The sequence below is a fragment of the Hemitrygon akajei genome, chromosome 7 (assembly GCF_048418815.1).
Source record: "Hemitrygon akajei chromosome 7, sHemAka1.3, whole genome shotgun sequence".
Taxonomy (NCBI): Eukaryota; Metazoa; Chordata; class Chondrichthyes; order Myliobatiformes; family Dasyatidae; genus Hemitrygon; species Hemitrygon akajei.
The window spans coordinates 81,095,722-81,122,237 of record NC_133130.1 but is presented as its reverse complement, the minus strand read 5'-3'; the positions used below and the strand labels follow the sequence as shown (position 1 = coordinate 81,122,237).

General features: G+C 40.2%; 1 protein-coding gene across 5 annotated transcripts in view; it reads left to right on the top strand.

Moving 5' to 3' along the window:
* Nucleotides 1-26,516, top strand: part of LOC140730610 (synaptosomal-associated protein 25) — a 146,564-nt gene that overhangs the window by 85,712 nt on the left and 34,336 nt on the right. For 3 of the 5 annotated variants that reach the window (XM_073051294.1, XM_073051297.1, XM_073051293.1), the window contains exons 2-3: nucleotides 1,039-1,180; nucleotides 5,953-5,994. In XM_073051294.1, the coding sequence (XP_072907395.1) occupies nucleotides 1,109-1,180; nucleotides 5,953-5,994 (114 nt within the window). In that variant the 5' untranslated portion in view covers nucleotides 1,039-1,108. The remainder of the gene's footprint in view (nucleotides 1-1,038; nucleotides 1,181-5,952; nucleotides 5,995-26,516) is intronic. The other 2 variants (XM_073051296.1, XM_073051295.1) reach the window with 1 other exon arrangement.

Sequence of the window (26,516 nt, the reverse complement as noted above, 5' to 3'; positions counted from 1 at the left end):
CCTTGGAATAGGGAAAGCTGGGCCCAAATGAGTGGATGGGAAAGATGCATTCCCCTTGGTTGAGATTAAAAAATCATGAGGTATACAAATAATACATAATCAAGAGGGTGGAGTTCTGAAACTCACTGCCTGGAAGGTTGGTAGACACAACAGTAATTCAATTCAGAAATGGTAGAACATTACTCAAGGCCATGTGGTCCAACAACTCTAAACTAAATCTGTACACAATAAACGTTTCAGTCTTGTGTGTGGTAAACATTTCAAGTTAAAGAGCTTTTGTCAGATGGAAACTTGTTTATCTGAAAGATTAACATTTTTCTCCACTGATGCTGCCAGATTTGCTGACTACTTCTAACGCTTTATGGTCTATTTCAAAGAGCAAGTCTGGCCACAGTTATCATATACAAACCATGTCACCCAATTTGTGCACAGCAAGCTCCCCCAAATAGCAATGTGATAATAGGCAGATAACTTGTTTTCAATTATGTCGACATACGTTGTCCACAACGCAACTGCTGTTGTTGAAGTAATGCTTTGGGAATTATATTCACATGGGACACCATCTGAATCCTTCAATTCACATCTAGTTCAAAAAGAGAACACGTGGCATGCATGTGCTCTCCTAGGTTTTTGTTATCTTGTTTCTGGAGTGTGTCTGTGTTGACATCCTCGTTTAAGTAGTTAATATTGTACTGCTCAGTATCCACCCCGTTTCCTATTAACTAGCATTTCCCAATAAGTTAACACCCCCCTGTGTGATGAGCCCTGCCCAAAAAGAGAAATGCCATACAAAGTGGGGATACAAAGTGAAAACAAGGAAAAACCTAACTAAAGGTGAAATTTGGACTGATTGCCAATGTTGTTGAACTCTCTGTACTACTAACAATATCAGTAGAACTGTGATTTCAATTTTAGTTAATCGTTGTAATGAATAATTGGGTTTGAGATTGTCGATATCTATGTAAACTACAAAAATGGAAAATGTGTAGTTGTTATATTTGAATAGGTCAGTCTAATTCACTCACCTTTCTTTATCAGCAGGTGTAATCGGTGCCATTATTTTGTATCTTGCTGGGAACTGCTATCGCCATTGTAGGATTGTTTCATCATGGCCGATGATGCAGATATGCGCAATGAACTGGAGAACATGCAACAGCGTGCTGATCAGGTGGCTGACGAGGTGAGTCACATTGTGAAAGAGCTCCGAACTCTATCATTGCTGAACTTCCACTGGTTTCAGAACTCACTTCCCTGTTCTGCTGCATTCAGCTGCCTCAGAATTTCTGTAGCAAACACGAGGAAATCTGCAGATGCTGGAAATTCAAACAACAACACACACAAAATGCTGGTGGAACACAGCAGGCCAGGCAGCAGCTATAAGGAGAAGTACTGCCGACGTTTCGGGCCGAGACCCTTCTTCAGGACTAACTGAAAGGAGAGATTCTAAGAGATTTGAAAGTAGTGGGGGGGAGGAGGAAATGCGAAATGATAGGAGAAGACCGGAGGGGGTGGGATGAAGCTAAGAGCTGGAAAGGTGATTGGCGAAAGTGATACAGAGCTGGAGAAGGGAAAGGATCATAGGACGGGAGGCCTCGGGAGAAAGAAAGGGGGAGGGGGGGAGCACCAGAGGGAGATGGAGAACAGGCAGAGTGATGGGCAGAGAGAGAGAGAAAAAACAAACAACTAAATATGTCAGGGATGGGGTAAGAAGGGGAGGAGGGGCATTAACGGAAGTTAGAGAAGTCAATGTTCATGCCATCAGGTTGGAGGCTACGATGGCATGAACATTGACTTCTCTAACTTCCGTTAATGCTCCTCCTCCCCTTCTTACCCCATCCCTGACACATTTAGTTGTTTGCTTTTTTCTCTCTCTCTGCCCATCACTCTGCCTGTTCTCCATCTCCCTCTGGTGCTCCCCCCCCCCCCTTTCTTTCTCCCGAGGCCTCCCGTCCCATGATCCTTTCCCTTCTCCAGCTCTGTATCACTTTCGCCAATCACCTTTCCAGCTCTTAGCTTCATCCCACCCCCTCCGGTCTTCTCCTATCATTTTGCATTTCCCCCTCCCCCCACTACTTTCAAATCTCTTACTATCTTTCCTTTCAGTTAGTCCTGACGAAGGGTCTCGGCCCGAAATGTCGACAGTGCTTCTCCTTATAGATGCTGCCTGGCCTGCTGTGTTCCACCAGCATTTTGTCAGAATTTCTGTAATGCTTTAAAGCAGACAAAAATAAGCAAGTTAGAACTGTGTATGGTTGCAAGTTTGTAAAGGCTGACATCTTGTCTGCAGCTGATGGTACTTAGATAAAGGAGAAAACCACAGATAGGAATGACACCTTCACAGCCTTATTGATTCTGTCCCAAGCAGATTGTTTCAGACTTGGCACCCTAGATCTGTGCTATTCAGTACTGGCTTTCTATACATTCCTCCACCCTTTTTTAGTGACTGAACCTTGGTCTATTTTTAACCTTAGTCATTTGGTCTGGTACATATGTCCCAATCGTTATAAGCTGGTTCACACTGTACTATGTCTTTAATGCCTTCTTTTATTCCCACTATCGTTTCTCAACTTTCTGAAGTACGTTAAGATGTTATGAAACTGTATAGATGGAAGTCTTTGTTCCATAACACTGATTTGGTTATGCCTTGATTTAGCTTTTCTGCCGGATCTCTCTTTTCATCTTTTTTCTTTAACTTTTTTCCCCCTTTCTCTATCAGTTTCTCTCTGTAATGCTTTTGGCTCTTTTGCTTTACTCTATTCCTTCCTGACCTTGTCATTAATATGTGCAATAAAGAAAAACCTTTGTAAATAGGAAGGTTTAATCAAATCTGTAGCCTAGCCACCAGTGCCCAAGAAGTCACTAATATCATTATGCATTAACAGAAGCTTTTACATTCCAGCTTTTAAAAAATATTTGAACATTTATGGGTAGATTTCTTGATTCACATATTGAACTTTCAGTAAATTTATACATGTTTGGTGTTAATCACATTGTGTTGTATAATTAATGTTACTATTTGGAGTCGTCGCCATCATTTACACGATTATCCAATGCAAGCAGTTACAATCCGTAACTAGGCAATTGAAAAAACAAGTATGGCCTGAAAATAATATTGATTAAAATGCAAATCAAATTTGTAGCTTACATCCTGTACTGATAGTATTAAAAGCATGTAGTAGTATTTATATGGCCTTACTGTAGATTTGGAAAAAAAAGATCTAGTTATCTTCTTTCTACTCTGTGTTCCAGATGATATCAGGTTCTCAGCACTGATTTTTGTCAATTTTATTTGTTATTTGTTATTTGTCAAGCAGTCTAAATCAATGTTAATACTATGTATGAACCTATTGATCAAATCTAGGATTTAAGCTTCAAGATAAGCTGATCAGGGCAAAGCAGACATGAAGTGACAAAGGAGAGTGTAGTGTTCTCGCACAGGTGTAAAAACTCTGGACTAAACACCAAGGATAAACCGGTCAACGAGGCGCGATCCCAGTAAGATTAACCGTTCACTGTTCACTCTTCCACATTAACGTATGGTGAAAACTGTTGATAAAACAATACAAATATATACAGTATTTGTTTCCTTCTTGGCATCACATTTACATCATAAATACTTGCAAAAATAAAACTACAACAAACTATATTACATTAAAGTACAACATACAGTCAGAATCTACCTACGCCATCAACTGCTTTAAATATACTTCAACACAAACTATCCGCAACTCTTTAAATAACAAAGAACATAAACTTTATCAACCGTCATTACTTTTAACAGAATCAGCGTTAACATTTTTACTTCAACTTATCGATTATCTTATGAACTTATGGCGTTGCTTCTATGATATTTCTAGTGCGTAGAAAAAAAAATTTTCTCGCACTGATCCGGCACACACAAGCCCCCTCCTTCCCGTTTCTCCAAACTGGTATTATCCCACAGGACGCAGCAAAACCGGGTGTGACGTCATTGCCTGCCGCGATATATCACAGACAACGAATTTACTTTCAACAACCTTAACTTTAACTAGAAAACGATTACAAACGAATTACTAAAGCGAAAATATAATAAACTAAACGAATGTCTTAAGGGCAACACAGAAAGTCACTCAGAGTGATTTTGCCTCCTAACAAAAGTGTCATACTTAGTTTTTCTGTGAGTATATGCAGGATACCTGTAGGGACGAGAATCCATCCACATGTTCACAGCATCCATCCAAGAATTTTCCTGATTGTATTGAGACCAATCTTGGGCTGGGATTGTCTCTACAAGAGATATTGCAAAGAATAGGAAGTACTGTAAATGTAGTTGAAGGAGAACTTCTGACTACAGATTCCCCTTCTCGATTACATTAAACTGCATCACTGTTGAATGAATGAACAATGAATGCATTATATACTGTTGATCTAGAATGCTGTTTAAAGCTTAAGAGATCTTAGCAGAACTCAGGATTCATTTCAAAATGACAGCACTTTCGCCTTTTCTGGACAGTTCCTTGTTGTTAACAATTTTCAGTATGCAGATAGCTATACCACATTGATCCATTATCAATGCCACAAAGTCATGTTGTTTGATTGACTGACAAGTGGCAAAATGAAAATAGCTATATTTTAATGAACAGTGACTAATTACAGCACTATTTATTATTAGGTTGAAAACTGCAGCTTAAGGCTGTTTCACTAAAGAAAGTTATGGACTAGAATTTAAATAATGCTTGAAGGGAAGAACTGTGCAATGCAATAGGGACAGGGCACAAGAGGAAGTCTAGATAGTTCTTTCAGAAAGTTGGCGTAAGAATATTGGATGTGTGGTCCCTGTTTTGCTCTATAAATCTATGATTCTATTCGTTTTTATGTTTTGGGGGATGACTAAACTATTAAGTCATAATTACTAGTTGAATAGGTTAGGATTAGTATTCCTTGGAATGTAGAAGGTTGAGAGGAGATTTGACAGAGGTGCCAACTTCCTTAGAAAGATGCTGAAACTTCGGGTCTAGCCATCGATTCTCCAGGCATTTCATAAATGCTTCATTGAAACAATATGAATCTACAACTTCATGGCACGGTTCGGAGCAATGAGTACCATCAACCTCAGCCCACTCAGCAGAACTGTCAGAATAAGTAGTAAAATCATTGGCCAGGAACAAGAATCACTCAGCAGCATCCGTAAGAGACGGACAACAAAAGAGGGCTCAACAAATAGTAGAGGAGATTGCACACACACTACAACCTCATGCCATTGGGATGCTGACACAGGTTCCTGCCCATCAGCGCCACAAGAGCCTTATCCAGCTTTGTGCCTTCCTCCATTCACCTCAACACCCAATTTTGAATATATAGTGCACTAGCACCTCTGACAGTAAAAACAGTCAGTTTTATTATGTGCCTTTGTTGCATTAAATGCATTATTTTTAGTACTTATTATCTATTGTGAGTATTTTATATTGCGTTTAACTATGTGTAGTGTGGTGTTGTTTATCTTAAGTTCTCTGATGTTGTCCTTACGACAGCACAACTGAAATTCCTCACAGAAAATAAAGTGAATTGAATTGTTTGCAACATTATGAGGGCTATGGATAGGGTAAATGCAAGCAGGCTTTTTCCACTGAGGTCGGATGAGACTACAACCAGAGGTCATGGGTTAAGGGTGAAAGGTGAAAAGTTTAAGGGAAACATGAGGGGAAACTTCTTCACTCAGAGGGTGGTGAGTGTGCGGAATGAACTGCCCACACAAATGGTGCATGAATGCTCGATTTCAAAGTTTAAGAGAAGTTTCGATATGCACATAGATAGTAAAGGTATGGAGGGCTGCAGTCTCAGTGCAGGTCGATGGGAGTAGGCAGTTTAAATAGTTTTGGCATGGACTCGATGGGCCGAATGGCCCATATACTTTATGACTCTATGGCTCTAATCCTGGTTTACTTACTTTCCCTCATTTCTTTTCTTTCACAGTCACTGGAAAGCACCCGACGCATGCTTCAGCTTGTTGAAGAGGTAAGGACTTAATTTTTGTCAGAGAACTAAATCCTTTGTTGTTTCACAAAGTAAATTAAATTTATTGTATGAATTGGTATTAAAAATTCCACTATTCCATATTTTCAAAAAAAATCAATACTTCATCTTTGGACAAGGGCAGTAAATGTGATTATTAGAATACAATCTTAGTTGATGAATTAGACAACTACTGTAAATTCCACCCTGCTGTCAATAACAATACTCATTTATGGCAGACATCACCAGCATGGGTGCAAAAGGGAACACAATCATTCTGTCGGATTGAGGGTAATCTGCATTTTAATTTTAGCAAGCAGCATCCATCCTAGATGAAGGAACGTTAACTATTTTCCAATCCTCCGGCACCATATCTGTGGCTAATAACGATACAAAAATCTACATCAGGGCCCCAACGATCTCCTCCCTGGCTTCCCATAGCAACCTAGGATAGAGCTGGGCCGGCACGGTAGTGTAGTGGTTAGCGCAAATCTTTACAGTACAGGCTACCCAGGTACATTTCCCACTAGTGCTTGTAAGGAGTTTGTACGTTCTCCCTGTGACCTTGGGCATTTTGTCCGTAGCCTACTAAAGATGTGCTAGCTGGTAGGTTAATTGGCCATTGTAAATTGTTCCTTGATGAGGCTCATATTAGGTCAGGGGATTGCGGGGAGGCATGGCTGAAAGGGCTGTAAAGGCCCATTCTGACCTGTATCTCAATAAATAAGTAACTCATCCAGATCTAGTGATTTATCAACTCTTGTATGTCCAATAACATTTAACACCTCCTCCTCTTTAATACTGATCTGCTCCAGATTATTCACAATCTCCTCCCTGATTATCCAGATACCTCTCCTTCATCTTCCATGTCCTTTTCCATTTTAAGTACCAATGAGAAATATTAATTTAGGACCTTACCCTATCCTCTGATTATCCCTTTGGCCACTGAGGGGACTCACTCTTTCCTTGGCTATCTCGTCTCCTGATATTCTTATAGAATTCTTTACTTGCCAAGGATAACTCTTGGCCCCTTTTCCCTCCTAACTTCTTTCTTATCCCCTACACCCTCTATATTTCTCAAGAGATTCCCTTGACCCCAGTTGCCTAAAGTGTCAAATGTTAACTTTTTTTCTAATCAAATCTTCAATATTCTTTGTCATCCCAGGTTCCTTCATCTTTTCCTTGCTGCCTTACAGAACATTGTTGCCTTGAACTCTTATGAATTCTCTTTTACCAGCAAGCATCTGCTTCCAATCTTCTTTTGCAAAGTCCTCCCTTATATATTGAAATCAGCCTTCCCTAATTCAAGCTCTTGAAAACCAACTTAATCCACTTCCTAAACTACGCTGACATCCACAGATTGTTGTTCCCAAAATGTTGTCCACTGACACTTCCTACATCTGCTCAGTTTCATTTCCTAGAATAAGATTAAGTAATGCCCTGTCTATAGTTGGACTCCCTACATATAGACTCAAATACTCATAATTAATTCCATTGCATCTAAATACAAGAGATTATGCAGATGTTGGAAATCCAGAGTAACACATGTAAAATGCTGGAGGAACTCAGCAGGTCAGGCAACATCTATGGAGAGGAATGAAGAGTCGATGTTTTGGGCCAAGACCCTTCATCAGGACTCGGCCATAGATGCTGCCTGACCTGCTGAGTTCCTCCAGCATTTTGAGAGTGCTACTCTCTGTTGCACGGAAGTCATCTGTACTAAGCTATTCCAGTAATATTGGTAGAGATAAAATGACTTCTATTGTAACCCTATTGCTCTGACACCTTACAGCTACTTGCTTACACATTTGTAACTCTACATCCCGCTGACTACTTGGAAGCTGATAGCATGATCCCACTGATGTGGTCAACCCTCTCATATTCATAGGTTCTCTCTAAGTACTGCCGTTAAGTTCTCCCCAATCAATTGTGCAACTCACAATTTTCTTTTGCAGTCCTTTCTGTGGCATCTAAATCTTTTATACCCCTGCTAGTTCTGCCCTGCCATCAACTACAGCTCCATGACAACATCATATTTCCATGTGTGATCCATACTCATCTGACTTACCTGTGAGTCACCTTGCATTAAAGTACAGAGAGGTCTCTTGTGATGAGCCTCATTTATGCTGCTTGTCATCAGATGTCTGTCTTTAACAAGAAATATCTTGGCCACAGAGCTGCTGGAAATGCTAGGAAGCATTGGCGCAGCATGAGCAATGAGATATCTGGCAGCTTAGCAAATAATGGGACCAACACTCTTAACCAATGTGGTTAAAGGTTTGAGAATTAAACAAAGTTCAAAGTAAAATTTATTCTCGGAGTGCATACATGAAACCACATACAATCCTGAGATTCTTTTTCCTCCAGGCACACTAAGCTATAGAACAGTAACTGTAAACAGGATCAATAAACAACAAACTGTGCAAACGCCAATAAGGATAGAGAGTGAAGTTTATTTGGAGTACGTGCACTCACTGAGAATTTCAATGCAGATGAAAAAGAAATGAAAAGAACACAAGGAAAATAAAAAAAAGTTCAAATTTGACACATTTATAATTATAGTTAAAAGGATCAAGAATATAAAATCATTATAGTTCAGAGAGTTGGACTGAATTAACAATTATATACTGTTTGTACATCATTAATTACTAGATTTACTTTCTATGGCTAGTTTAATAGGCAATTAAAGCACAAGTCGAGTAATGCTGTCTAAATCACAGACTCTTACAATTTATGCAAAAATAATGGCTTGGCACCACAAATTGATCTACGGCTTATAGCAATTTGGAATTTATGGGTATCTCTCTCTTCATGACAGCTTGCTGGAACGTTAGTGGATTAATAAAGACATGCATCATTTAAACATCGTTATCTGTTTCAGCAAATCTATTCCAGAGTTTCGAGAAATGGATGATGATACAAATTTAATCTTTGTTTGATTTTCTATCATGTAGAAAGGAGTAGAAAGTTGAAATTCAATTCATTTTGCTGTAATGTAAGGGAGCTGATGTGTGTTTTCCACAATTGTAGAACTGAGTATTTCTGTTTACTTTGGGGATTCAGTATTTTAGAGTATTATAGTGATCTTGGAAGAAAGGTAGCCAGAGTCAACAAGAAAATTATTGAAGTGCCAAGGATTAGTTTATAAAAAGAGATTATGTTAATGACTATATGCTTCAAATACTGAAGGGAGGGAGGAAGGGAGGGGTAGAGAGAGATACTACAATTCTGAAAAGAACTAATAGGCTGATTTCTGTTTGAATTGAGTCTAGGACAATCGGAGTCAGGGTTTTTGGGAGGGATATTATGGAACAGTTTGTCACATCACAGAAAGCAGTAATTGCTTGCTCAATTAAGTATTTTAAATCTCAGACAATTTTATTAGCCAAATGAATTAAGGTATGTGGAGATAACATAGTCAATGGAGTTAGTACACAGATGAAGTATGATTTAATTGAACTGCAAAACAAAGTCAAGGGATTGAAAAGCTTCCTCTAGTTCTTATGCTCCCATAATATGACAACCAGTAAAGTAGAAAGACAGTTGCAGTTCAGTTGCAGTTGTCTAGAAAAGGAATGGGACAGTATCTGAAGTGCACTGTGATAAATGCTGTTTCTGGATATCACTCACTCACTGAGCACCTGCATGAACAATGTCAGCTTGAAACCGTAGTGGATGGTTTGTGGGTTCTCACCCCAGCCAGTGAGATGGAGAAAAAGATCTAACCGCCACTCAGCAAGCAATATTTGATCCCTACTGAAGCTTAAAAAATGCAAAATGTTTATAAATTCTAAATTTATAACCTGACATGCCTGTGGATGAGACAGCAGCATATTTTTACATTAATGAAAGATTAACAACATCAAAGAAGGGCAATTTTAAACAACCAGTAGCCAATGAATTCTACATTGTGTTAAGGAATAAAAATGAATTGGTACAATAATATGCTTGTGTCCCAGATTACTCTTAAAGCCAGACTGTGTAGTTGAATAACAGTAAGATATGAAATAACTCGTGTGAAGATAAAATACCTGATCTTTTATTTAGTCTTTGAGATCCTGAGGTTAACGTTCTGTCAGTTTTCTTTTCCATCTTTACATCAGTGTTTGAAGGCAAGAGGAAAGTTAAGCAGGCTGACAGATGGCTGATATCCAGTAAAATGGCCAGAATCCAACATGCACTTTCAACTTTTCCCAAGGCATTCTAAACACTCTTACTATCAAAAACCTCAGTTACGGGTTAGATATGAAAGTTTTGTATGAAGTTTCAACAGTCAAATGATATGATGCACCTTCTTAATGAAGGAGAAACTAACTGTGACAGATATAACAATTGACTCTCCTATGGGACAGAGTGCATTTTCTGTAAGTTAAACTATAGCTACTATTGTAACAGATCGTGTGAGAATAACTCAGAATGATATGATAGTACAAACACATACTGTGAGTGAGGGTAAGCTCCATACTTCTAGAACAGTAATGTACCTATGGTTATATTTGGTATCTTTCATTCTGCTCTTTAAACAAAGCACTGCAAATGTTGATGATTAGTAAGTGTTCTTGAATCTGGTAGATCTAACATTCATTTTTGTTGGTTAAGATTAGATAAGTGTGTGTATTTTTAGAATTGCAGACAATCTTGAGTAATTAAATTAATTTGTGCAATTGCAGGCCAGCTGTTCCTTTTTGAGTAGTCTGAAAGTAAATGTAGTACTGAACTATTAATTTATGCATTGACTGCAAATCCTTAAAATGGAGCTAAGTAGCTGTTAAGGCAAAACCATACGTGCCTTATCATTAGCAGTGATGGGCAATGTGAGATGACGTAGAGGGAATGATGCTTAGTGCTGTCTCCACATTTTATTCTTAACCAAAGGCAGCCAGTGCAAGTCTGCGGTGACATAAGAATCACTTCAATTAAGTTCATCACTAGCTCTGAGGAAACTCTGAAAATAGATCTGCCAGCTGTGTTCCAATATTATATTAAAATTCTTAGAGGAAAATAACATGATTACTTATAAAAATATCTGCCAGCTAGGGTCAGAAAAATTACTTCTGACAGTGAGCTATGGATGCTTTACATGGTGGAAGGAAAATGACATGGACATTCGGTGCTGAAAATAAACATTTCTGACATTTTTATATGACTCATGGAAGTGTGAGCTGTGGATTCTCTTGCACCTGAAACAGTAGGTTGTGGATTGGCAATGTAGTTCATAGATTTTAACCAATAACACTTCCAGAAGATCCGGCAAGGACTTAGACCGGCTACAATTTGCCTACTGCCACAATAGGTCTACAGCAGGTGCAACCTCACTGGCTCTCCACTCAGCCTTAGATCACCTGGACAATAGTGACACCTGTTTATTGTGCTGCTGTTTATTGAGTACAGCTCAGCGTTCAAAACAATCATATCCTTAAATCTAATCAACAAACTCTAAAACTTGGGCCTCGATACCTCCCTCTGCAACTTTCTCATTGGGTGACCTCTGTCTGTGCGGATCGGAAATAACATCTCCTCACTGACAAATTACACTGACACACCTCAACGGTGCGAGCTTAGTCACTGCTGTACTCTCTCTACATCAAAGACAGTGTGAATAGGCACAGCTCAAACACCATCTGCCGATGACCCAACCATCGTTGGAAGAAATGCTGATATTGACGAGGAGGTAGACAGGAGTGACATAGATCTGCTGTTTGAGTGGGTTTGGAGCAACAACCTTGCACTCAACTTCAGTAAGACCAAGGAACTGATTGTAGACTTCAGAAAGCAGAAGTTGAAGGAATGTACACCAGTCCTCATTGATGGATCAGCAGTGGAAAGGGTGAGCAGTTTCAAGTTCCTGCGTGTCAACATCTCTGAGGACCTATCCTGGGTCCGACATATTGATGCGATTACAAAGAAGACATTTCAGTGATATACTTCATTGGGAGTTTGAGGAGAAATGGCATGTCACCAAAGGCACTAGCATATTTCTATCGATGTACCATGGAGAGCATTCTAACTGTCTGCATCACCGTCTGGTGTGGAGGGACAATGCACAGGATCAAGAAAAAACTGCAGAAAGTTGTGAAATCAGTCATCTCCATCATGGGCACTAGGCACCCCAGCAAGCAGGACATTTTCAAGGAGAAATTCCTCATTCATCATAAGGACCCTCATCCCCCAGGATATGTCCTCTTTACATTTTTTTCTTTGTGCTCAACTTATTTAATTAAACTTGATTTTATTATGTAGTATTTATTTTAATTTATATATATTTATATTATATATTATTTATATTATTATGTATTACAATATATTTCTGCCACAAAGCAACAAATCTCATGACATATGCCAATGATATTAAACCTGATTCTGATTCACATTTGCTCCCTCAGGTGAACACAGAGACCATTGCACTATATTGAAGAGCAGGGGAGTTGTCTGTGGTGTCATGGCCAATGTTCATAGCTCAATCAATATTAATAAAGCAGGTTGTTTGATCATTACTGTGTTGTCTTTTATAAGACCTTGCTGTGTAAAGTTTCAGTTGGTGCACTTACCACGATACAAAGCATCTGCCCCATCATTAGCAGTGAACTCACCAGTAGTTTTGAGGCAAACTAAAAGGAGATGAAAGATGGTATAGAAATGATGATTTAAAATGAGCACGTTTAGAGAAGCAATCATTTTCTGTGTGATCTTACTCTGCTAATTAATCAATGCCTTTTGCACTTCTGTAGGTTCAGATGGGCAAGCCACTGAAGGAGCTGGTTCTCTATGAGGAAAACAATGAAATTTTTCTTGTGAAAGGTGCATTAGAGAGGTATACACTATGGAATGTCTGATGTTACTGAATATGAGACATGGGTGTTCAAGGCTGTGATCATTTAGACTGGAAACATTGTCCATATGATTCAGACATGCAACATTGGTGACTTAATGCAAATATTCTGCCATATGATGAAATATAGACTGTATTTTTCAATAGCCCCTGGCCTTTCTTATCATTATAACCATGTCAACATTCTGTACACTAATGTATGTTGACATGGTTATAAGGATAAGAAAGGCGGTGAGCAAATGAAATTACCTCTTGCATTTTCACCTGTACCTCCTTATAAGACCATATGACATAGGACCAGAATTTTGTTGCTTGGCTTTAGTCTGCTCCGCCATTCCATCATGGCTGATATATTATCCCTCTCAATCCCATTCTCCTGGCTTCCCCCATAATCTTTCACACCCTGACTAATCAAGAACCTATCAAACTCTGCTTTAAGTATACTCAATGATTTGGTCTCCACAGCCCCATATGGCAATGAATTCCACAGATTTACTACGCTCTGCCTAAAGAAATTCCTCCTCATCTCTGTTCTATATGGACACCCCTTTATTCTGGTCCTAGATTCAACATCTATAGGAGATTTCCTCTCCATATCCTCTTGAACTATAATAGGCCTTTCAATATTTGGTAGGTTTCAATTAGATTCCCCCTCTTTCTTCTAAACTCCAGCGAGAACAGGGCCAGAGTCATCAAACGCTCTTCATAAATTAACAATTACATTTACAGAATTATTCTCATGAACCTCCTCTGGACCCTCTCCAATGCCAGCAAATCTTTTCTTAGATAAGGGGCCCAAAATTACTCACAATACTTAAAGTGTGGTCTGACCAGTACCTTATAAAGCCTTGGCATTACTTCCTTGCTCTTATATTCTAGTTCTCTCAATATGAGTGCAAACATTGCCTTTGCTTTCCGATCACCAATTCAACCTACAAATTAGCCTTTAGGAAATTCTGCACAAGGACTCCGTCCTTTGTACCTCTGATTTTTGAATTTTATCCATGTTTAAAAAATAGTCTATACCTTTATTCTTTCTACCAAAGTACGTTTCCATACACTCCATTAGCCACTTCTTTGCCTAAATCCCAATCTGTCTAAATCCTTCTTCAGACTCTCTGCTTCCTCAACACTACCTGCCCCTCCACCTATCTTTGTATTGTCTGTAAACTTGGCACAAAAACCATCAATTCTGTCATCCAAATCGTTGACAGATAATGTGAAAAGATGCGATCTCAGTACTGACCACTGTGAAACATCACTAGTCACTGGGGGCCAATGATAATAAACCCTTTTTTTCCCCTCTGCCTTGTCAATAACCTGAAAATCCAAGTAAACAACATTTACTGACTCTCCTTTGTCTATTCTGCCTGTTATTTTCTGAAGGAATTCTAACAGATTTGTCTGGCAGGTTTTCCCCTTAAGTAAATCATGTTGATTTTGGCCTATTTTATTATGAGCCTCCGAGTACCCCGAAACCTCATCCTTAATAATGGACTCCAACAACTTCCCATCCACTGAAGTCAGTTTAATTGGCCTATAATTTCCTTTCTTCTGCTTCCCTCCCTTCTGAAAGAGTAGAGTAATATTTGCAGTTTTCCAGTCCTCCAGTCCTCCAGAACCATTCAAGAACCTAATGATTTTTGAAAGATATTAATTAATTAATTTATTGACATACAGTGTAGAATAGGCCCTCCTAGTCCTTCGAGCTACATCACCCAGCAACCTCTGACATAACCCTAGCCTAATCATGGGAAAATTTACAATGACCAATTAATCTGCTGATCTAATCTAATCTGTATGTGTTTGGACTGTGGGTGGAAACTGGAGCACCTGGAGGAAATCCACATGGTCACTGGGAGAAAGTACAAACTGCTTACAGGCTACACCAGGAATTGAACCCAGGTCGCAGGTACTGTAAAGTGTTGTGCTAACCACTACACTACTGTGCCACCTGATTACTGTGCTGATCATTACTAATGCCTCCACAGTCTCGTCAGCTTCCTCTTTCAGAACCCTGGGTTGTAGTCCATCTGGTCCATGTGACTAGTCCATCTGGTCCACCTACCTACAGAACTTTCAGCTTCCCAAACAAGGCGTTGGCAATAGCTACTACACTCACTTCTGCCACCTGACACCCTTGAATTTTTGATATACTGGTAGAGTCATCCACAGTGAAGGCTGATGGAAAATACTTGAGTCTGTCTGCTATTTCTTTGAGCCCCATTACTACCTCTCCAGCGTTATTTTTCAGCACTCCAATATCAACTCTTGCCTCTCTTATACTCTATATTTCTGAAAAAAATCTTTTGGTATATATTTTATTGGCTAGCTTACCTTCATATCTCATCTTTTTTTTCTCCTTAAGGCATTTTAGCTGCCTTCTGTTGGTTTTTAAAAGGTTCCCAATCCTCTAACTTCTTACTAATTCTTGCTCTATTATATGCCCTCTCTTTTGTTTTTATGTTGTCTTTGACTTCTCTTGTCAAATATGGTTACCTTTCTTCCTTTTAGAATACATTTTCATCTTTGGGATCTATTTATCCTTCACCTTCCAAATTGCCATCAGAAAATCGAGCCAATGCCGTTCTGCCATCATCACTGCCAGTGTCCCCTTTCAATCATCTCTCATGCCTCTATATCTTCTCCCTTTTGAACCGCAGGGTGAATTCTATCGTACTATGTTCGCTGAATCTTAAGGGTTCCTTTACATTAAGCTCCCTAATCAAGACTGGTTCAATACACAACAGCTAATCCAAAATTGCCTTTCCCCAAGTGGGTTCAATCACAAGCTTCTCTAAAAAGCCATTTCATAACCATTCTACAAGTTCCTTCTCTTGGGATCCAGCACAAATCTTATTTTCTCAATCTACCTGCACATTGGAATCTGCCATGACTACCATAACATTGCCCTTATTACATATATTTTCCATCTTCCATTATGATTTATATCCCATAACCTGGTTTACTGTTCAGACGCCTGTATATAACTCCCATCAGGATCTTTTAACCCTTGCAGCTTCTTAACTCTACTCTCAAGGATTCTACAACTTTTGATCCCTTATCACCTCTTTCTAAGGAATTTTCTTTTCCAAAAGAGCCACCCCAGCCCATCAGTCTACTTGGCTGTGTATCCTTGGATGTAAAGCTCCCAGCTACGACCTTGATTTAGCCATGACTGAGTCATGGCTACAACATCGTGCCTGCCAATGTCTAACTGCACTACGAGATTATTTACCTGTTGTAATTTGTAGAGCACATCTTTGCTACATTTGGAGGTCTGTATTAAACTCCCATTAGGGTTCTTTTTACCCTTGCAGTTTCTTAGATCTACCCACAATGATTCTACACCTTCTGACCCTTTATCGCCTCTCTCGAATGATTTGATTTCTTTTTTTTTACCAAGAAAGCTTACCTGCCCCCTCTGCCTTCCTGCCTGTCCTTTTGATGCAGTGTGTATCCTTGGACATTTAGCTGCCAGCTATAATCTTCTTTCAGCCACGATTCATTGATACTCACAATGTCATACATGCTAATCTGTAACTGTGCTGCAAGTTCCATATACTGCGTGCATTCATATTAAGCACCTTCAGTCCTGTATTCATCAGCCTTTTTGATTTTGTACCCTTTTTGCATTGCAACTTGACCCGTTGACTGCAATTTTGTCCAATTGTCAGCCTTTCCTTGCTAGCAGTGTCGCTACATGCTGCCTCTCTTTGTAAACCACCTACCCCGTCCTCAGCCCTATCACTCTGGTTCCTATCCCCCTACCAAATTAGTTTAAACCCTCCCCAACAGCTCTAGCAAACCTGCCCCGAAAGGATATTCGTCCCCTTTGGGTTCAGGCTTATCCCGTCCCTTTTGTACAGGTTGTACCTTCCCCAGAAAAGATGGCAAAGATCCAGAAATCTGAACCCCTGCCCCTGCACAGTTCCTCAACCATTCATTCATCAGACAAATCATCCTATTCTTACCCTCATTGGCATTTGCCACTGGCAGCAATCCAGAGATTACTACCCTGGAGGTCCTGCTTTTCAGGTTTCCATCTAACTCCCTATATTAATTCTTCAGGACCTCTTCCCATTTCCTATCTATGTCATTGGTACTAATATGTACCATGACTTCTGGCAGTTCACCCTCTCCCTTTAGAATGCTGTGGACCTGGCCCAAGGCATCCCTGACCTTGGCACCTGGGTGGCAACATACCATGAGTGTGTATTAATGTTAAGCGGAATAACAAGGAGTCAGAGGAGTGTAATTGTTGTTATCAAACATCTTGATCAAAGATTCTGAAAAATAAATGATAATAATGTAAATCACCGAAGGCTCACATGTAGATTTCTCATGAGAGTGGCATGATAGCATTCCAATCCAATTTTCCATGTGCAGAATTGCTAACGAAGTATTCTGTTGAGTACAGGCTTGCTGCAAGCCTGGAAATAGAGCTGGTGAATTTCACTTATGTTGGCCAAGTCAAGAGTTCAGTCTTCATGAAAAAATCCAGCGAACACACCAAAGAACATTAGCATTCAGCATGGAGCAATACTTGGCCAGGCCGTTGTACCGATTACGTTGAGACAGCATGTCTATCTCTCCCCACCATCCACACCCCCACTCAAACTCACATCCAGCCTTTTACTTGCAGGTTCCATGACTAGCTGTTAGAACTAACATCTTCAGGACCTTAACAATGAGTATTATTGATATTTTGCTTGTAACGTTCCAACATGAATATAGATAGGAGATTGTTCCATTTTTATCTGGACTTCAAAGCAAGTGTGTCATCTTATCTTTAATTCCTTACATCTCAAGTGTCCAATTCACCCTTAAAACACATCCTGGGACTTTATCCAATGCTAAAGTTTTGAACAGTGGACAATCAGAGATCGGGAGCAGGAGAAGAAATGACTCACACAGGCCGTCGAGTGTGCATTTAAAAAGCAGCGCTTCAAAGGAATTACGGTGTTTGAACAGTGGTGAATCAGATCAGGATTTATTAGCAAGGGCAAATAAGGGGCAAGCGGAGTGGTGTCTGTTGAAGTGGACAGTGTGAAAGTGAGGACTTGAGGCTGCAGCTTTTTGAGGGCTCAGCGAGGAGGCTTGAGGAAAGGCAAAAAGCTGTAGGTAGATTTTTCATTCAGTTTATTTATTGTTTCCTTCTTTATAATTGTATAGTTAGAATCAGAATCGGGTTTATTATCACCGGCATGTGTCGTGAAATTTGTTAACTTAGCAGCAGCAGTCCAATGCAATACATAATCTAGCAGAGAGAAAAAAAATAATAATAATAAATAAAGAAGTAAGTCAATTACATATATTGAATAGATTTTAAAAAGTGCAAAGCCAGAAATACTGTATATTTAAAAAAAGTGAGGTAGTGTCCAAAGATTCAATGTCCATTTACGAATCGGATGGCAGTGGGGAAGAAGCTGTTCTTGAATCGCTGAGTGTGTGCCTTCAGGCTTCTGTACCTCCCTCCTGATGGTAACAGTGAGAAAAGGGCACGCCCTGGGTGCTGGAGGTCCTTAATAATGGATGCTGCCTTTCTGAGACACTGCTCCCTGAAGTCATCCTGGGTACTTTGTAGGCTAGTACCCAAGATGGAGATGACTAGATTTACAACCTTCTGCAGCTTCTTTCAGTCCTGTGCAGTAGCCCCTCCATGCCAGACAGTGATGCAGCCTGTCAGAATGCTCTCCACTATACAACTATGGATATTTTTGAGCGTATTTGTTGACACGCCAAATCTCTTCAAACTCCAAATAAAGTATAGCCGCTGTCTTACCTTCTTTATAACTACATCAATATGTTAGGACCAGGTTAGATCCTCAGAGATCTTGACACCCAGGAACCTGAAACTGCTCACTCTCTCCACTTCTGATCCCTCTATGAGGATTGGTATGTGTTCCTTCATCTTACTTTTCCTGAAGCCCACATTCAGCTCTTTCATCTTACTGACGTTGAATGCCAGGTTGTAGCTGCGACACCACTCCACTAGTTGGCAAATCTCACTCCTGTACGCCCTCCCGTCACCACCTGAAATTCTACCAACAATGGTTGTATCATCAGCAGATTTATAGATGGTATTTGAGCTATGCCTAGCCACACAGTCATGTATATATAGAGAACAGAGCAGTGGGCTAAGCATACACCCCTGAGGTGTGCCAGTGTTGATCGTCAATGAGGAGGATATGTTATCACCAATCCGCACAGATTGTGGTCTTCCGGTTAGGAAGCCGAGTGATGCCAGGCAGGAGAATTGAATGTGAAAGGGGTAAAATAACCAGTGCAGAGTACCCCCGTGGCCATCCTCCTCAACAACACTATTGGGGGACATGACCTAGCAGGGGAAGGTCACAGAGGTAAGGTCTCTGGCATCGAGTCTGGCTTTGTGGCTCAGAAGGGAAGTGGGGAGAAGAGGCGAGCTATAGTGATAAAGGATTTGTTTGTCAAACGTGAACAGGTAAATTTCCTTAATTAGTACATAGAAGTCCCAATGAGAGAGTGCAATCTCCTATTAGTGAATGAGACAGGGCAGGTGACAGAATTTTGTCTAGGGGAACACTTTGCATCTGGTGATTATAATGCCATTAGTTTCAAGGTAATGATGGAAAAGGATAGGTCTGGAACTCTGTCTGTGATGCTAATTTGGAGAAAGGCCAAGTTTGATGTTATCAGAAAGGATCTGGCATATGAAGATTGGGACAGACTGTTTTCTGGCAAAGGCGTGCTTGGTAAGTGGGAGGCCTTTGAAAGTAGAATTTTGAGAGTATAAAGCTTGCGTGTGCCTGTCAAAATAAAAGGCAAGCATATAAAGAAACCTTGGTTTTTGAGAGATATTGAGGCCGTAGTGAAGATAAAAGAGGAGGTGTATAGCAGTCATCAGCAGGTAGGAACAAATGAGAGGAGTATAAGAAATGCAAGAGAACACTTAGGAAAGAAATCAGGAGGGCTAAAAGAAGGCATGAGGTTGTCGAGCAAACAAGGTGACGGAAAATCCTAAGGGATTCTACAGATATGTTAAGTACAAAAGGATTGCAAGGGACAAAATTGGTTCTGTGAAAGATCAGAATGGTAATCTATGCGTGGAGTCAAAAGACATGGGGGAAGATCTTAAATAGATTGTTTGCATCTGTACTTACTCGGGAGATGGACACAGAATCTATACAGATTACAGAGGAAGAGGTGTATGCTGTCTTGAGAAAATTAGGGTGGACAAATCCCCAGGGTCTGACTGACAAGGTGTTCCCTCGGACCCTGTGGGAGGCAAGTGCAGAAATTGCAGGGGCTGTAGCAGAGATATTCAAGTCATCCTTAGTGACAGGTGAGGCACGCGAGGTTTGGCGGATAACTAATGTTGTCCTGCTGTTTAAGCAAACCTCTAAGAATAGACCAGTGAACTTGACATCAGGAGTGGGAAAGTTAATGGAATTTATTCTGTTACCGAATATATGAGTATTTGGATAGACAGGAACTAACTGATTAGTGATAGTCAGGATTGCTTTGCGCATGAATGATCCTGTCCAATCAATCTTATAGAGTTTTTTGAGGAAGTTACTAAGAAAGATGATGAATGCAACGAAGTGGATATTGTCTACGTGGACTTCAGCAAGATATTTGACAAGGTTCCTCATGGAAGGTTGGTCAAGAAGGTTCAGTCGCTTGACATTCAAGATGAAGTAGTAAACTGGATTAGACGCTGGCATTGCGGGAGAAGTGTGAGAGAGGTAGTAGATGGTTGCCTCTTTAACTGGAGGCCTGTGACTAGTGGAGTGCTGCAGAGATCGGTGCTGGGTCCTTTGTTGTTTGTCATCTATATCAATGATCTAGATGATAATGTGGTTAACTGGATCAGCAAATTTGTGGATGACATCAAGATTGGGGGTGTAGTGGACAGTGAGGAATACTATCAAAGCTTGTTGCAGGATCTGGATCAGCTGAAAAAATGGGCTGAAAAATTGCAAATGGAATTTAATGCAGCCAAGTGTGAAATGCTGCACTTTGGGAGCACCAGACAGGGCAGGTCTTTCACTGTGAGCAGGACGACACTGAGGAGTGTGATAGAACTGAGGGATATAGGTATGTAGTTCCATAATGCATTGAAAGTGGTGTCACAGGTAGACAGTCGTAAAGATACATTTAGCAAGTTGGCCTTCATAGACAAACGTATTGAGTTCAGGGGTTGGGATGTTATGTTGAAGTTGTATAAGATGTTGGTGAGGCCTAACTTGAAGTATTGTGTGTGGTTTTGGTCACCCTCCTACAAGAAAAAAGGTAAATAAATTTAAAAGAATACAGAGAAAATTTACAAGGATGTTGCTGGGACTGGAGGACCTGGGTTATAAGGATGGATTGAATAGGATGGAACTTCATTCCGTAGAACATAGAAGAATGAGGGAAGATTTGATGGAGGTATACAAATTATGAGGGATATAGATAGGGTAAATGCAAACAGACTTTTTCCACCAAGGTTGTGTGAGACTACAACTAGAGGTCATAGGTTAAGGGCGAAAAGTGAAAATTTTAAGGGGAACATGAGGGTAAAGCTCTTCACTCAGAGGGTGGTGAGAGTGTGGAATGAGCTGCCAGCACAAGTGGAGAATGCGATTTCAAATTCAATGTTTAAGGGAAGTTTGGATAATTACATGGATAGTGGGATATGGAGAGAATGGTCCCAGTGCAGGTCGATGGGATTAGGCAGAATAAATGGTTCAGCATGGACTAGATGGGCTGAAGGGTCTGATTCTGTGCTGTGGTTTTCTATGACTCTAGACGAATTTGCTACATATGATGGGGGAAGAGAGACATTCACTTGTATTATTGCAGATTATTACAGGCAGCAGCTTTCTGGGTTCTAATTTACTGCAGATTTTGTGGAATTTTACTGATTTACACATTTGTGATATTTTTCTATAAGGTTCCCACAGAACTCAACCCATTTTTCTATCCTGCAAGTTTAAAAAAAAACTGAATTGTGCTCACTTTACTCAAGAGACTTTCATTTACCCATGTCCTAAGAATAGCACCAGTATCATTCACTTAAAAATGGTGAAAGATTGTACCTTAAAATCCTCACATACTTAATAAAGCATGCCAGATTAGTGGGCTGATTCAAATGTTTGCAGCTTGATTACTAATAGCCAGCTTGATCTTGATCCAGAAGGATCAAAACCACACCAAACCTTGATGAACTTCTCTTGATTATTTTTAATCACCGGAGCTGCATTGAATGTTGAGTGAGGGATTTGTGAAGACAGATTAAATTCAGCCCAGTTTCTGAGGTCTGGATAATAAAGAATTACAGGGAGCAAACAGTCTCCTCTCTGGGATAATGAAGATTTTGTTTCACCTCAAATCCCCCACGTGATCCTAATACAACAGTCAATATAGTGGGGGAGCGGACACAGGAGTGAAGGGGAATTTGTAACTTGCTTTATAAAAGCTTACTGACATGCAGTTTTAAAGCAGAACAACCAGTGGTCAGGGCTAATCATGAGGTTAACAGTGTTGATTAGTTGCTGTGGAATTAATTGGACTGTATCTTTCGGAGTCGACACAAAAGTAGTAACATGCAGAAACCTGGGGGTTGCTGTTCTGTTCTGCCACAACTGTGCCCCACCAACACTGAAAATGGCCTCTTCGTGTGCTCTTCTCTCATGCTTGCAAGGATATCGTGTCAGTTAAAAGTGAGGGACAATTTAAGAGGAGGAGGAGTGGGAACAGCAAGGGGCACAACCCAGGAGTATTGAAATTAATGAGAGCTGCATATGCCCAGAGGTAGCGAATTGAGCTAACATGGCACATACCTGGACTACAGCAAGGAATAAAGTGTGTCCGGATTCCTTGAACTCGGGTGTTCCCACTAATGAACTTCATTTGGGAGCCTCGCAGCAGTGGTGGCTCAGAAACCCCTGTGTTAGAGCTGCCTTGCAAATGAAGTATCTTCCAGCTGACTTTCACAAGTGCCATTACAGGGCTATAATCCAGGATGCCAGCCTGTAGAATTCTGAAGAATTTAGCTCTTTGAATCTGATAGCTCTCTGGTAAGATCTTTTTACTTATCTCTATAAATATTTTGCTCTGAGGAAGGAAGGAAGGCACTCTTATTGGCTAGGCTCTGCTCATTCGAGTTACTTTTTGTAAGTTTCAATATTTGCAACAACAGGAAGCTCAGATTAACTGCTCCTCTCACTTCTGTAGCTAAAATCTCAGGTGAGATATTTGGATGTGAAATGATGATAGAGCAGTAAGCAGCTGAATGATGCATCATTAACTTGGCACTGTCATCCGCCTTTTAGACAGATTTAACTTCCCTATATTGTACCAATAAAAGACATTCTTTCTATATCATTTCTAAAAATACTAGTTCTATCAAAGGAATTAATTTAATTATATTGAAATTATCTTGAGCGTGATTAACCATACCTGAATCATTATTTTCCCAAATTAAACTGCTAATTTATTGAAGGAGATTGAGGATGGAATTACACAGCAAGCTTAGTGTTGATTAGAAACATTTTCAGTGTGATTCCCGAGTCAGGATTTGACCTGATTCTGGAATGTGCAAAGTCTGCAGACTTTGTCTGATTTAGTTTGTCACCATAGCCTGGGTCTAGCATGGGGTCAGACTCAGTTTAGGGTTGCTCCATCTGGACAAGCATGTGGAAATGCCATCATATAAATACATTTCTCCATTTAGCCACCATCTACCCCATAGGGTCATGCCTCCTCAAGGAGATAGGAAGCATGCTTGGTTGAGATTTGATTGGCGATCAAAGATCTTGTTTTTAACCAGTTGTAATATAGTTTTTAAAGAAGTATTTAATAAAAGCTTAATTTGGTTTTTGATAGTCTGATTTTTTTTTAACTAGTGTTGTTTGAAGCAGCGTTTTGGAGATTTATCTTTAATTCCTGAAGACACCACGATAATCCTAGAAATTAGCCAATCCAAATCTAGGACAGTGGAGATTTCTAATTAGGCAATATGAGGAGGTTCTTCCTCAATACAGTCCCAGTTGCAGTTAACAGGTTCAGATGCATACCCTAGATTGTATTTGCACCTATTCTGTCAGAAAGCTCAAATAAACCTGGCATTGTTTATGGGGAAACTGGGACAAATAGTTAAAATAATCACAACCAAACAAGCAGATATTAAAACATCAAAGCAAAGGAGTTGTGTGCCCTACTTTGTGTTTCTCAAGGTATTAGATGTTAGTTTGACCAACACCTTACTCATTGATACATTCTCATACAATCTCTTGGAGGGTGAAATGGACGATAAACTGAAGAACTTTAGAAGTCTGCAGACTCATCAGTTCCTTAGTTTATCATGTTGACTACTTGATGCATACTACTCTGGTTAAACACTTACACTGGCAGTGAGTTGTTGGTATACACTGAGGGAACACTGCATTGTCAGAGTTGCGATCTCTAAAATGTGTTCTAAAACCAGGTTCTGATGGGCTCTCACAAATGGCTGTCAAAGATTGTGAAGCAATATTTGAAAAAGAACTCTGGTTTTGTCCATACCATCCTGACATTAGCTACACTTCCATTTACAGTACTGAAACAAATTATTTGTCCATTTGTAACATCGTAGGAGTTTGTGGTATGCAAGTTGACTGTCATATTTCCTACTTTACAACAATGACTTTATTTCAATAGGTGTTAAGTCTAGGGTGTAAAGTGCAATGAAACGACAAGCCTCTCCTTTTCTGCTGCCATTTGTTTCACGGGCAACTCTTCGTCTGTCTTGTTCCACATGTCCATCGTCAGATATTTTTCTAAGAGAGTATGTGTTGTTCAATAAAACCAAATCTTCAAGACCCTGTCTTCATTTTTCAGGAGACTCTTATTATTCAGTGTACCAACCTGCAGCATTATACTAGGTCCCAATGAAGATAATAATGCAAGAAGTTCCTGTTTTATCCCTGTATAAGGTCTCCAAGCATAAAAGAATTGCAAACCCAGAATCAGGTTTAATATTACTGTCATAAGTACAGTGCAGTACATAATAAAACACCATAGATTACAATAAGATATCTATCTTACATAGATTTATTGGCCATTCAAAAATCTGATGGTGAAGGTGTTGAAGCTGTTCCTTCAGGTTTCTATACTTCCTCCTTGATGGTAACAATGAGAAGAGGGCATGTCCTGGCTGATGAGGGTCCTTAATGCCGGATGCCACTTTTTGAGGTATTTCCTTTTGAAGACGTCCCTGATGCTGGAGAGGCTAGTGCACCTGATGGAGCTGGCTGAGTTTGCAATTTTCTGCAGCTTCTTCCAATCCTGTGCAGTGGCCCTCCCACACCAGACAGCGATGCAACCAGTTAGAATGCACTCTACAGTACATCTGTAGAAATTTGCCTGAGTCATTTGGTGACATCTCAAATGTCCTCTTCATGAAATATAGCTGCTGTTGTACCTTCTTTGTATTTGCATAAATATGCTGGACCCAGGATAGATCTTCAGCAATATTGACACACAGGAACTTGATGCAGCTCATCCTTTCCACTGCTGATCCCTCAGTGAGGACTGGTATGTGTTCCCCATCCTGAAGTCCACAATCAAATCCTTGGCCTTACCAATGCTGAGGGCAGGGTTGTTCTTGCAACACCCTCAATTAGCTGATCTACCTCATTGCTGTACGCCTTGTCATCGCGATCTGAAATTCTGCCAGCAGTAGTTGTGTAGAAGGCAAATTTATAGATGCTGTTTGAACTGTTTCTGGCCACACAGTCATCGGTGTAGAAAGATTAGGGCGGCAGACTAAGCATGCTTCCTTGAGGTGTGCTGGTGTTGATTGTCAGCGAGGAACAGATGTTATTTCCGATCAGCACTGACTGTGGTCTCCCGATGAGATAGTCAAGGATCCATTTGCAGAGGGAGGTTCACAGGCCCAGGTTTTGGAGCTTATTGATTAGTACTGAGGGTATGATGGTGTTGAACGCTGAGTTGTAATCAATAAACAGAAAGCTGATGTGCGGTGTGTATTGCTGCCGCCCAGGTGACCGAAGGCTAAATGAAGAGCTACTGAGATTGCATCTGCTTTACCTACTGTGGCAATAGGCAAAATACAGTGGGTCCAGGTCCTTGCTTAGGCAGGGGGTGGTTCTGACGATGATTATCCTCTCAAAGCACTTCATCACAGTAGAAGTCAGTGCAACTGAGTGATAGTTGTTGGGACAGCTCACCTTGCTCTTCTTGGGCACTGGGTTGATTGTTGCTTCTTTGAAGCAAGTAGGAACCTCTAACTGCAGCAGTGAGAGATTGGAGATGTCCTTGAACACTCCCTCATCAGTCGGTTGGCACATGTTTTCAGTGCCCTACCAGGTACACCATTGGAGCCTGACACCTTGTGATGGTTCATGCTCTTGAAAGATTTCCTAACATCAGCTTCCGAGAAGATATCACACTGTCACTAGATACTGCAGGGATTCACGCAGGTATAGTTTTATTCTCCCTTTCAAAGTTTGCATAAAAATGTTGAGCTTGTCTGGGAGTGAAGCATCACAGCCATTCATGATCTTACGTCTTGCCTTTTAGAAAACTATGGCCTGCAAACTTGTCAGAGCTGATGGGTATGTGATTCCATCTCTAACTTCAATCAGAATTGGGTTTTTGCTCTTAAAATAGCCTTCCATAGGTAATACCTGTTCTTCTTGCATAGTTCTAGATCACTGTTCTTGAACAC